Source organism: Chrysemys picta, chromosome 10, assembly GCF_011386835.1.
Source record: "Chrysemys picta bellii isolate R12L10 chromosome 10, ASM1138683v2, whole genome shotgun sequence".
In the NCBI taxonomy this organism is placed as follows: domain Eukaryota; kingdom Metazoa; phylum Chordata; order Testudines; family Emydidae; genus Chrysemys; species Chrysemys picta.
This window is the reverse complement of record NC_088800.1, coordinates 81,655,469-81,669,277: the sequence shown is the minus strand read 5'-3', so window position 1 is coordinate 81,669,277 and position 13,809 is coordinate 81,655,469. Positions and strand designations below refer to the sequence as shown.

General features: G+C 52.8%; 1 protein-coding gene across 1 annotated transcript in view; it reads right to left on the bottom strand.

Annotated features, from left to right (window-relative positions):
* LLGL1 (LLGL scribble cell polarity complex component 1) overlaps positions 1 to 9,272 on the bottom strand; it is a 63,309-nt gene extending 54,037 nt beyond the window's left edge. Inside the window, exon 1 of the mRNA XM_065560205.1 lies at positions 9,022 to 9,272. Coding sequence (XP_065416277.1) covers positions 9,022 to 9,102 — 81 coding nt within the window. The 5' untranslated portion in view covers positions 9,103 to 9,272. The remainder of the gene's footprint in view (positions 1 to 9,021) is intronic.
* Between the last annotated feature and the right edge of the window lie 4,537 nt (positions 9,273 to 13,809).

The window sequence follows — 13,809 nt, the reverse complement described above, 5'->3', positions numbered from 1 at the left end:
TGAGGGGTTTGGAGGGGGATCAGGGCTGGGGCAGGGGGTTGGGGTGTGGGGGGAGGCTCAGGGGTTCAGGCTCTAGGCGGTGCTTACCTCAAGCGGCTCCCAGAAGTAGCAACATGTTCCCGCCTATAGCTCCTATGAGGAGGCGCGGCCAGGCAGCGCTGTGCGCTGCCCTGTCCGCAGGCACCGCCCCTGCAGCTCCCAGTGGCCACAGTTCCCAGCCAATGGGAGCTGCAGGGGTGGTGCTTGGGGTGGGGGCAGCGTGCAGAGCGGAGCCCCCTGGCTGCCCCTACACGTAGGAGCCGGAACGGGGCCATGCCGCTGCTTCCGGGAGCTGCACAGAGTGGCCCCCGACCCTGCTCCCCAGAAGCGCCAGAGCAGGGCAAGCCCCAGACCCCGCTCCCCAGCGGGAGCTCAAGGGCCAGATTAAAACGGCTGGTGGCCCGGATCCAGCCCACCCGCCGTAGTTTGCCCACACCTGCCATAGAGTATTCCCAGATGATCAACCTGCCAGGTCAGGAGACAACCTTTCCCTTTCAACCTAAAGCAGGACATACCACAGATGCATACAGTACGTCCTTACATTTCTCCTGAGCGACAACGAGCGGCAGATTAGGATCTTGCCCCCACCACACACAAATTGACATTAGCCAGCTGCCATTTTATGTTTCCCCCAGCTCCCAAAAGCCAATGCTCCCACCTCTCAAACTGCCTCCCCCGGTTTTCCCACTGGGAGCTGCAGATTTGGTTTATTACGAGCCGTCAGCAGCAAACACTTTATTTTTCTCTCACGCTCCAGCTGCTCAGAGCACTTCCCTTGCACTGGTGGTCTCTTTTTGGACGGGTTTCCACACACCAATGAAGTGAGCTAGGTATTGCTGGTGCACGACGGTTTAACAGCCACCCAGCTGCATTTCTCACCCTGGTTTAATTACTCGAATATCAGCTCCATCACTGGCCTGGGATAACTAGGAATCCAGGAAGCAGTCAGTGGGTGGGGCCTGCTGCTTCATTGCCAGCTGCAGGATTCCTTACAGAAGCTAATTAATTTGCTCTTTCCCCATTTTCCTGCAAACACCCGATTCCTAGCCCGGCCTATTTGGAAGGGGAGTTCAGGTGCAGCGACTCAGATGGCTGCACCCCCTCTCCAGCCAGAGGAACAATGATGATAGGGAGGGAACAGCAGCTGCATCTGGTATTGAATTCAGACATCAAGGCAGGAGACAGGGCTGCCAGATGAAATTCCTGGCCCTGCCACAGATCCGTACATGACCTGAGGAGGGCATGTGGATCTGAGTGGCGATGGTGTTTCCTCACCTGGGGGAGGCTAGAATGCCTTTATGCCTTCCAACAGGAGGAACTATGAACATTCAAATTAATAAAGAATGTGTCGAGGCCAAGCACGCGGTTGGGATTGTCCCCGCCCGGCTGGCCAGGGATTCGTCATTTTCAGAGGGCCAGTGGGTCAGATTTTCCATGCTGTCAGCCAGCTTGCAAACAGTCCTCTCGTTCCGTTTTTCTCAACCTTTTTGATACCAGGGACCGGTTTGCTGCCTTCCTAAACGGTGTCAGGGAGATCTCAGGGACCAGCGCCTGTCCACGGACCCGTCCTTGAGAAAACACTGCTCTAATTGGTCATCGAGCCACTAAGGGGAAGCAACACTGAACCAAGGGTACAATACTTTATGCATCTTCCTAGGGAGCTTAGGAAGAACCACCCAGAGGGCTGAATATTCGAGCACTTTACACATCTGGAGAATACGGCAGCACCAGGACAATCCATGATGAGTCTGGAGGCAGCTTACCAAAGCTCATGGGCCCATCCTGCTCAAAGCAGATCCAGTTCGCACTGTACTTGTCACCACGACATCCAAGGAGAGCCTGATTATAACTACTCCAAATATCAGCAGAGGCATCACGGCTGTCATTAGCATGGCCTCCCCCACTCCCCTTGTCTGGTTTCATACAAAGCCTTTCAGGGAAAGAACCATTTCCTCTTGTCTGGTTGCATTCCACAGTTTGCGTTCCTCTTCCTAGATCTGTTCTCGAATCGTTCTTTGTGGTCACTTTTACAGCCAACGACTGACAAAGCAGAATCTTGGCACAGAGCTACTGCCACCACCAGGCCCCACTTGGACAAGACGCAGTGCATTCTTCTGGTCAGGAGTTACCCATCTTCTTGAAAATGAGGCGCTTCGTTTCTAGCTGCGTTGGAGCTGGGTTATTTTGAGAAAGGACCTTCAGAAATCCATAACTGGCCTGAACAGTCATATCTCTCCTTGGAAAAGAGACGGCTAAGGGGAGATATGATTGAGGTCTATAAAATCATGACTGGTATAGAGAAAGTAAATAAGGAAGTGTTGTTTACTACTTTTCATAACACAAGAACTAGGGGTCACCAAATGAAATTAATAGGCAGCAGGTTTAAAACAAACAAAAGGAAGTATTTCTTCACACAACACAGAGTCAACCTGTGGAACTCCTTGCCAGAGGATGTTGTGAAGGCCAAGACCATAACAGGGTTCAAAAAGAACTAGATAAATTCATAGAGGATAGGTCCATCAATGGCTATTAGCCAGGATGGGCAGGAATGGTGTCCCTAGCCTCTGTTTGCCAGAAGCTGGGAATGTGCGACAGGGGATGGATCACTTGATGATTACCTGCTCTGTTCATTGGCCACTGGCGGAAGACAGGATACTGGGCTAGATGAACCCTTGGTCTGACCCAGTAGGGCCATTCTTATGTTCTTACGTTTTTTTAACACTCTTTCAGAACCAGAACGGAGAGGAAGAGACAAGGAGTTCTGATCCACAACAGATCCCTTTAAAGCACCTGTTTACAAGTGGCCATCACTCCATCCTCAAGACATTCCTTCTTCCAGAACCCACGCACCATTCTCTAGACTAGCGAGTGCCCCAGGATGAGAGGCCACCTCAGAGTCAGGCCAACCCTTGTCATTCTGTTGCCATTGAATGGGGAAAAGGGCCCGGGAGCTAGTTCCCCAAAGTCAGCCCTCCTTTAGAGGAAGGCCGTTGGTGCTTGAGCCATCCAGAATATAGCTTCAAGAATATAGTAGAAAATAGCTTTAGGGCTCAAGTCACTTGCTCCTCATCCCCGTGTGATGGAACAACACTGGGGAGTCAGATTACGTCATTCATGACCATGACTATGACCTGGGGCAACAAGAAGGACCAAAGCAGATCAATAGGTGTGATGGGAGGGAGATGAGCTCCTTCTCATCAATGACAAGCTAGAGGATCTACAAACTCCCCCCAGATACTACACACTGAGAGAGACACCCAGTGCCACCAACCCCCTTCCCCAGGTTTCAGCATCTATAGATTTACTGAGCCAAAGCTCTGGTGAGTTACAGATTTCAGGGAGCTGTCAAGCACCCCGAGGGGACTGAGTAAATCTTGTGTTTTGACAAGGCTAAAAGAGTTTAGCCACTGGGCCGTGCAGAAACACAGCTTATTTGGGAAGAGCACTGGTCCTACCGCTGGAATCGGGATCTGTCACTGCCCGCGAGATGCTCTTCTCCCCACTGATCAGGGGCCCACCCCCCAACCTCCATCTGATGTTGGAAGAGGCCTGTAGTCAGACAACTCTACACTTCTCGGAGACCGTGAGCGAGAGGAAGAGGAGAGCCATAGACATAGTGCATGAGAGTGCCAGCAAGGAGCCGTTGGCGCCAGTGGTACCTGCCACTCCAGTGGCAGGTCTCGCGCATGGGCTGCCTGAGTTATGCAGTGAGTGAGAGAGTCGGTGACCTCTAGGGATCAGATTCAGAGGCAACGCATTTTACTTGTTAACTGACAAGTCTCCAGGGTGAAAGGTTAGCGCATTAATCCTGCTACAAGCCTCCACTATTACCCCTCCCCAACATCTTCCTTCTGCCACTAAATCCACAGAGAGCTTTAAAATTCCTCGTCAGAGCGACAGCTTAACGAGCTATTCCATATGACCCAAGCCCGTAGTACAACACATCCCCTCCCTCCCTGCCACGCCAGACGACATCCCCAAGAGCTGTATCTGGCACGCAGAGGCCGCCTTCTCGAACTCAAGCTCCGGGCCTGGTTACAGCAGATACAAATCAGATTTCAGGCAAGCTGGGAGGGGCGGGGGGAAGAGTCTTAATAGAAGTCAGGTGGACGATCCTACCCCGAAGTGCTCAGCGGAGCACAACGCAGTTCAGAGCCGCTCCTCATTAAGTTCCTGCTGCAGTGCAGAGACCCCAACCACATGCAAATCCTGCATCCACAGAAAGCCCCTCAGAGCAATCTTGCTTTCCCCAGGCCCCCCAGCACTGGACAAAACTGCCTAGGGACTCAAAGCAAGAACCGCACCATGCTCCCCCACCCCCGCAGCTTGTAACAGCCTTGAACGTATCTAGTTTTACACCCAATCCTGCAAACGCTCCTCGTGAGACTAGCCAGGCAGTAAGCGTTAGGACCGGAATCGTCGGCAGGATCAGGTCCCGTGTCACCGATTACAGAGGCCTGCCTATAGCACGGGCAAGGCACATGGCCACACTACACAGGGCCGCTGCGCTACAGTAGTTTGCGCCAACTGGCATTTGCCTCCATTCCAAGTGAGAGTAAACCTCACGTAGCTCTTCCAGTGCAGCCCCGTTCCCGTCCTTGCCTGCACTGGCGCAGCTGCTCCAGGGGCAGAGTTGGAATTATTCCCATCTGCAGCCTCACTGTGAATACAAAGGTTCTGTAAACACAAACTGATGTCAGGGCTGTGGGAGGGGATGATATAAGCTCACTGATTGTCCAAACGGTTTAGGATGGGTGCCCGAGCTCGGCCTCAGAGCCATCTGGATTCCTTTGCAGATGTCTGCAAGCATTGATCAGTCCAGGCCTTTCTCTCTAATGCTCTGGGCCCTGCAAGGAACAGAGCCATGGCCTACGCTTCAGTTGGGATGGAGAGAACATCCCACCTCATGGGATCAGGCCCTGGACGAGAAGGCAGTTAGAGACCAACTGCACTGGCCACAGAGCTTCTTGTACACAGCTCTGCCCTGCATTTGACCCACAGCATTTCCTGGCTTCTGTAGCAGAGGCTACCCTTTAGGGAGGTTGCTGTGCAATTGGGACAGGTATCCAGGCCAGACTGGTTTTCAGCTGCAGCCAAAACCGTCCCCAGGTCTGCAGAGGCAGAGAGGCTGGGCTGACCCATTTCTGACATGGACAATGCAACGTCTAAAGCAATCAGTTAGTATTCCATCCTTGATCACGATGATCTGGCAGAGACCCCGGCAGATCTAACCCAATCCCTTGCGAATACAAGAGCTACCACAGCCAGTGCACGAGAGATGGCCACTGTGCATCTGTTTATGAAATCTGAATCTATACCGTCTCCGTTAGCTTCCTGCTGGCATCGGAGTTCTATGGCTAGCTCCAGGCATACAGACCATTAAGCCTGCCTATGCTAACAAGAATGGATAAAACCAATAATTGCTCACAACTGTCAGCATGAAGCACCACAACAGGAGTCACTATCGGTTCAGATCACGCTCAGCTTCATGGTCACGCTCCCCATATTGAACACGGAGCACAATGGGCCTGCCAGTTATAACGCTGGCCACGCCCACCCCAGATCAGCTAAGCTTGTCTCATGGATAGCCACGCTCCTGGCCATTTAGAGACGTCCCCACATGCCGGAGCATCACGCAGAGTGGAGTTTTACCTCTTTCCTGAGCTGCTGTTTACCGCCACTCCCTCCGGATCCTTCATTCAAGGCAGATGGAAAACCCAATTGCAAGTCAATGGGCGTCCAGCATTTCGCTCCTCTGGGGGCAGGCTAGTCATCGTAAAGCACAGCTGCTTGCGGACGTGAAGGTAGCAAAGGAAACTGCTTCTGGCAGGCTGCAGAAGAAACCGGGAGGTTCCGAGCCTGCCACCCCACCAGTTGCCAGAGATATCCAGGCTATGTCCCAGAACCGAGCTGCGTGCCAATCCTATCCAATGGAGTTAGCTGCTAGGGGAGTGGTCCATTCTTTCTGCTCAGGAGATTAATGGAAGACTGTCTAATTCCCTAGCACAACTAGAGGAGGAGATTATGCGATCACAGTCACTGTACATTTCAAATGCAGACTTAAAAGCCTCCATACACAGCTCATTTTTCCTATTTGACATCAATGGGAAATCCACTGCAGATCAAAGGTAGCGGAAGCCCCAGAATCCTTCAGGGCTTTGTCCCCAGCCCCACTGGGGAGACCCACATATTAAGGAGGGAGCTTTAGCAAAGACAGGAACAGCCAACAAATTGGCTACAGGACTCAAGTGCTAGTACCATTCCCAAGCCCAAAACACACAGCTGGCTGATTTGGAAGCCGTCTGCATCACTACACCCCTTTGAATCCTGGTCTCCAGTTCGACTAGGAGCCCCAGCCACGGCCGGCTTTAGAAATGTCGGGCTCCCCAAGCAGGCTGTTCTTGAGCCACCTCAATCCACATACAGCCCTAGTGTGCTAAGCCAGCAGTAAAGCCACACAGCCTGACATGGGAAGTGTGGGGCCACCAAGCATGGGGGCCCCCCCCCCAGCCATTTAGGCACCTCATGGTTTGTGGGTCCCCACAGCTTGCTTTCTCACATCCCCTATTTCGTTAGGCAAGTTCCAGCTTCGCTTTGGGAACAGATTAACACCACAAGAGAAGGTGGGCAAAACCTCCACAACCCTACAGGACGAGCCCCAAGACAGGGGGGTTTTATCCCCATTTCAGACCCACTAGGAGCTTTTCAAGGAAAAATCGTCACCACTGAGGTCCAGCTCTACCTCCCTTATGGGGCAACTGAGAGTCCTGTGAAACATACAGACAACACGCAAGAGCTCCGAGGCCCATGGGAGGTGGACAGAGCTCCGGACCGGGACTCAGGTCCTGGGTTCTACTCCCCAACTCAGCCACTGACCTGCTGCGTGCCAGTGGGCAAGTCATCACCTTTCCGCTGGTTTCCCCTTTCCACTCGCCCTGCAAGCTCTCTGGGGCCGGGACTGCACAGTGGTGCCCTGCTCTCTACTTCAGTATTACTGCAATCCATGAGACACCGAAGGACAACACTAGGGAACAGAGCAAGGCTGGGAAGAGACGGCCAGACAAAGGCATTGGGTCAGAACTGCCAGTTGTGACCTACAACTCCACGACAGTATAGCAGCAGGCATTCTTCCTGTAAGTATCACACAGCCTGTCAAGCCACGAGCACGGACGTTTGCACAAAGCAAGTAAGGCTCCTACAGCAGGATCATGCCGCATTCGCTTCCAAGCTAAACAAGCAATAAGGTGGAACTGGCCTCCCTTCATAGAATCATAGAATATCAGGGTTGGAAGGGACCTCAGGAGGTCATCTAGTCCAATCCCCTGCTCAAAGCAGGACCAATCCCCAGCTAAATCCCCAAATGGCCCCCTCAAGGATTGAACTCACAACCCTGGGTTTAGCAGGCCAATGTTCAAACCACTGAGCTATCCCTCCCCTTTAGTGTGCAAGTGGCAGAACTGAGAAAGCATCAACCTTTGATGCGCTCATTCGGGATGGACTCCACGCGAGCAGGGAGATTTTATTTATCTTCATAAAAAAAACCCAGAGCACACAGCTGTGCCTAAGGGGTGCCGATCAGAAGTGCAGGTGTGTGCAGCACAAGGGAGGGGGATCCCTCCACCTCCCAGATCGGAGAGCTTGGGGAGCCCCTAAAGCGACCCAGTGAGAGATGCGAAAGCAAAAAAGTGCAGCCACATTTACAGCATTTCTACCGAGGCGGCTTCTGGCTGCCTCATAAAATGTGTTTGTGGCCAGGAGGCCAAGGACCGCGGAGTCCCGTTTGGCCATAAAGGAAAGAACAGAACATCAGTATTTTCAGGGAGAGAGCGCACGCATTTGTCCACAGAGTGCCGCCTCCCTCCTAGGATCCCTGGTCTTCTTCTGTATCACTCCCCCCACCAGTCACTTACCAGGTTCATGTAAAGATCCCAGCAGGCTTATTAAGCCTGCACAATAAAGAGACAAAAGTCCAGGATGAAAAGAGCTATAAATCAAAGGGACACAGCTCTGCCCCTTCAAAGGGGAAGGAAGCACACAGCTCAGAAGGGAATTCGGCATTTTAAAACCCCCTTTGCGGAGATGCATCAGAACTTGCTGCAGAGTTTCACTGCCAAAAGCCAAGCCACTTATCAGTCTCTGCACCAGAATAAGACTCAGGTGCTGATCTACCCTTCAGCTCCATTTCCTCCCATACAAACAGCCCCTGAGCCTGTTTCCAGACCACGTCTGAGGACAGGAGTAAATGAAAACTAACTGTTTCAAGCCGGAGCCCTACCCGCACCAGGCTGGCCTGTTTTCCTGCAAGTCTGCTCGCTGGAGATTGAGTATTCCTCGAGCTATTGTTTCGCTTGAGCGTGCAAGACACATGCAGAGACTGACTCCTGCAAGGGGGATGGATGGATGGATGGCCCGGGGAAGAGATGCACAACTGGGGGGGGGGGTCAGCTTTTGGAACCGACGTGGGATTTCCCTGCACCCGAAATTCAGCGGTGCACACCGGAAAAACAAGGCAAGTTGCGTCCCCTGCCCAGTCTCAAGCAGCCAAGCTCAACCCCGCAACGCTGCAAGAAAAACGCTCTTGCAACAAACTCCAGCCCGGCCCCCCCGGCCTGCGGGGAAAGCGAAGCGAGGACAAACGCCCCGAGAGAGGAGCAAACGCAGCCAACAGCATCACAACAGAGCCCGGCTCTGCCCTTCCAGCCCGAGCCGGGGGAGAGAGCACAGGGCAAGCGGCCACCAGCCCCGGCCCTGGCTTTGCAATGCGCTCGGACCCCTCTGCAGCCCCCCGAGCCCCGGCCCAACATCCCCCCCGCGCCGCGGCCGCCCCCGAGCGCCCCCCAGCAGCAGGGGGTGGGGGGGCTGCTGGCTCGGGCGCTGCACGGGCTCCCTGCACCCCCACGCCCCGGAGTACAGCTCCGAGCACCCCAGGAACCGCTGGGGGGGGGGGATCTGCCCGACTCCCGGAGCCGCCGCCGCGCCCACCTTGTTGAAGGCGAAGAGATCCAGCTTGAGCTTCTCCCGCTGGGGGTCGTGCCCCTGCCTCCGGAACCGAAACTTCATCATCGTGCCGGGCTGGGCGCTCGCCGCCGGGCTCCCTGCAACGCCAGCCAGGCAGCGGGCTCGCCTGCCCCATGCACCCGGCCGGCCCCGCGCCGCCAGCCCGCAGCCTGGATGCGGCGGGGGGAGGGGAAGGGGCCGTTCAGGAGGCGGGTGCGGGGGGTGAACGACGTCCGGCCGAGCCAATCAGCGACCGCGGGGGAAAGCGAACCAGACAATGGGGGAGAGAAGAAGGCCAGCGTTCCGCGGCTCCCGAGTCCGGCCTCTGCTGGGAGCATGCGCCGGGGCGCGGGGGTGCCTGGGAGATGTAGTTTTTCCCCTCCCCCCCGGTTCTGCCAAGTCTTTAGCGTCCCACCAGGGGGGATGGATCCTGAGTGGGGCTGCTGGGCACTCCTGCCATATAAAGTCCTCAATGAATTCTCAGCCCTGTCTGAGCCAGTGTCTTCTCTGCCCAGAGAAGAGGTTTGGCAGCCGGACAGTAAAGAAGGTGGATTCTGATCCCCGCCCCACACACACACACACACACACACACACACACACACACACACACACTGCCCAAAGAGTGCGAAGAAAATAAAAGCACTTGGCCCAGATCCTTTCACGACTGCCCTAGGCACAGCTGCCTTAGGAGGGGAGATGCAAAAGACGGGGACTGTTCGGCTTAGAAAAGAGACGACTGGGGGTGGGGAGGGTATGACACAGGGCTGGAAAATCACGAGTGGTGTGGTGAAGAAAACGAGCAGGGAAGTGTTATTTACCCCTTCACATAACACAACAACCAGCGGTCTCCCACTGAAATTAACAGGCAGCGGGTTTAAAACAAACGTAAGGAAGCCCTTCTTCCCACAACGTACCGTCAACCTGTGGAACTCGTTGCCAGGGGATGTTGTGAAGGCCAAAAGTGTAACTGGGTTCAGAAAAGAATTAGATGCGTTCCTGGAAGATCAGTCCATCCATGGCCATTAGCCAAGATGGTCAGGGACCCATGCTCTGAGTGCATCTAAACCTCTGATTGCCGAAAGCTGGGACTGGCCGACAGCGACGGGAGATGAATCATTTGATAATTGCCCAGTTCTGGTCATTCCCTCTGAAGCACGGCTTCCTCTTCTGTCACTTACGCTGACCATGCGAAGCAGAAGACTGCGATGGTCTAGGCCTGATTTTTCTCAACCTTTTTCTTTCTGAGACCCCTTAACAGGCTATAAAAACTCTGTGGCCCACCTGTGCCACAGCAACTGTTTTTCTGCCTATCCAGTAGATTAAAAGCCAGAGGCGGAGTTAAGGGGTTGCGAGCAGGGCAATTGCTTGGGGCCCCACACCACAGGGGACCCCACGAAGCTAAGGTGCTTGGGCTTCAGCTTTCTGTCCTGGACTGCGGTGAGTCTAATGCTGGCCTTGCTTTCTGGTTTATTTGGAGGACCCCCTGAAACCTGCTCGCGGTCCCCCCGGAGCCCTGTTGAGAACCTCTGGTCTATGCTCTGAAATGCCAGGGTCGCACTCATATGGTGGCTAAGTTATCATCATCATCATCATCATACTAAGCAGCACTCGCCTACATTCGGCCGGGTATTACTTGCCGCTTTTTGCAACACTCAGGAACTCCCAATCTTCTTGTACAGCGACAAAACAATAAGGGACGTGCCTTGTAATAAGGGACTGTTGGTGACCCTACTTGAGGGCTAGAAAACTGAGTTTCTTATGCAGTCACCTCCAGGAGCTGGGGCTTTCAGAAAAACACCAGCTATCCAGAGTTGCACCGGAGGTGCCGGCACTGGTTCTGTCCGGAGCAGTTTGTGCTTTTGTGTCGTGGGTGGTGGCAGCAATTTTACTGAGCTTGTAAACGCTGCGGAAGAAGGAGAACTAAGGAAGGATTGTAGCTTAATCTTCATAGAGGCTCAAGCCCAGCAAAGCATTTAAGCACATGCTTAAACCTCTGCTCCTTAAGTAAGTGTTTGCTGACTCAAGGCCATAGGGTTCCAGTACGTATGTACAGAGCAATGCATATAGCACTGGATGTCTGGTGTTTCTTTCTGTGTTTCAAGCACATGAACAGCGCTCCAAAACAACCTTTGGTTTTCCCAACTTCTCTAGGCTTCTCCCTGTACAGATTAGAAATGGGGGCCATGGTGGCAGCTTTTAGAGTATCTCATTGCGATTGGAAGCATTCATCAAAGACACGCTGATAAAGAAGCCCGTCGCAGGGCATTCGTGATGCTGCAGAAGCAGTGTTGCCAACTCTCAGGCTTTTGTCATGAGTCTCATGATAATTATTGTTTTCCATAAAGCCCCAGCTCCTGGAGTCAAGTGGAAATGTGGTGATTTCTGCCTTCATTCTAGCCCTCGTGGCTGCGGAGAAAGCATCCGAATGTAACCCCAGTGCACCATAAAGGCTCAAAAAGCTGCAGGCGAATAAAAAGAACACCAAAGCTAGTCTTTTTACATAATCTCATGACTTCAAAGCCAATCTCAGGATTTTTTGGTGAGCCTGACTCGCAATTGCTGATCATTTGGGGTTGGCGATACCACTGCTGACAAACCAGTGCAGAGCTGAGCTCTGCGAGGGGTGGGACTGAAGAGGAGCAGTGCTATTTGTACCGGCCAGCAGAGTACAAGTCATACACCCGAAGGCTCGCCGAAGCGAGTCACCACGGTGCTGCGGGTGGGTGGTGTTGCTTGCACCGTTGGGGCTATTACACCAGTGCTGGCTGGCACAGCGTGGGTAGAGACTGGTATGGTGGTTCCGGATTCATTCCAAGGCAGCTTTTACAACACCCGCCTCGTGCCGCGCAGGGTTTTGCTCTGTGTGTTGCAAAGGGAGATGCGGAAGCTCACTTGTGTGGGTTTGCTTTGATTTGATTTTCCAAACCTCTCTGAAATTGGCACAGCTTGACAGACCTATTTCTCCAGGAAGTGTGTGGGAAGCGGAGGGGGAAAGCACGGAATAAAGCCCTGATCCAAAGCCCTTTGAAACTAACTCATTGACCTTTTGGATCAGGCCCTAAATGCGTGACACTGCAGGCTTCTGGATGGGTCCTGCAAGATGCTGCCTGCTTTCACGGGCGGCAGTGGGGGCTGGGGGTGTTAACACTTTGCAGGATTGCACCCCATATCTAGGGAACTGGGTTATTTTGAACTGGAAATAAGAGGGGCTATAATAGCGGTCTATAAAATCATGAATTATGTGGACAAAGTGAACAGAGAAGTGTTATTTACCCTTTCCCACACTACAAAAACCAGGGGTCACCTGATGAAATTAATAGGCAGCAGGTTTATTACAAACAAGAGGAAGTATTTCAGCACACAAAACACAGTTAACCTGTGGAACTCATTGCTATGGGATGTTGTGATGACCAAACGTATAACTGGGTTCCAAAAAGAACTGGATAAATTCCAGGAGGATAGGTCCATCAATGGCTATTAGCCAAGAGATGGTCAGGGATATAACCTCATGCTCAGGGTGACTCTAAATGTCTGACTGCCAGAAGCCAGGAGGGGAAGACAGGGTAGATCTCCCCAAATTACTCTGTTTTGTACACTCCCCCTGACGCTCTGGTACTGGCCTATGTCGGAGACAGGATAGTGGGCTAGATGGATTGTTGCTCTGACCTACTATGGCATTCTTATGAAATGGATAATAAGAAACATTTGCATCTGGAGCTGTCTCAGGCATCTGGAGCGCCACATAATTCCAATTCCTGTCCCTGGTGTCGTTCCATTAGAGCCAGTGTCACAACGTGGATCATTAACTTTAATTAGCAAATGACTGCACAGCGCTTTGAAACGTAAACTCCCCTATAGCCGCTAAATATGATCACAAGTGAGTCACATTCACCCCTGGGGTAAAAGCAGCGATTTGAATTAGCCCAGAGATGATTTTTGGTCCACAGTAGGTGAGGAAGAGAGAGTCAGTTGAATGCTGGAAAGAAAGGGAAATTGTAAGGCGAGAATAAAGTCAGCCTTTTCCAAAGTGCCTAGTGGTTCTGGGTCCCTCAGTTTTGGGGGAACTCAGCCAGACCCCAACAGCCTAATGTTCAGAGGCGCTGAGCACCTGCAGTTCCACCGCAGAGGGCTATGGGGTTATGATTGACTGGTTTGGGGAGGTATTAGAGCCGGAAGCAGGATTGTACTGGATAGTTTAGGGGTGATTTGCTGGGTGCGGGTAGGAGCATCCCCCTCTGGTACACTCATTGGCCTTTGCTTTCTTTATGATTTCGCGTTAGTTTCACTTGGAGGAGGTGCCACCAAAAGTCATTTAAAAGATTATGATTTGTATCGCAGTAGCCTTCAAACCCAGCTCAGACACCTACTGTGCTTGGAAGTGTACAGCCCCAGAGTGAGGAACCCGAAGTGCCTGCAGATTAATTGACAAGACAAATAAAGGTTAGGAGGGGAAACTGAGGCACAGAGAGTCAAAGTGATTCGCCCAACGTCATCCAACAGGCCAATGGCAGGGCCGAAAATAGAATCCGGCTCTCCTGATTCTCAACCCAGCGCCCTACCCACTTGACCACACCACCTAATTAGTGATTATTGTTCACATGAGGATGCCAGAGATATGAAACAACGTATCACAAGCACATAGACCAGAAGGACAAGAAGATCTATTGCCTCATGATTGCTCCCAACTCTACTCTGGCTAGAGGCCAGCTCGCCATATTTTTTAAATTTACATCAGCCACAAATTCAAACATCCCCGGAGTTCGGCTCCAGGGT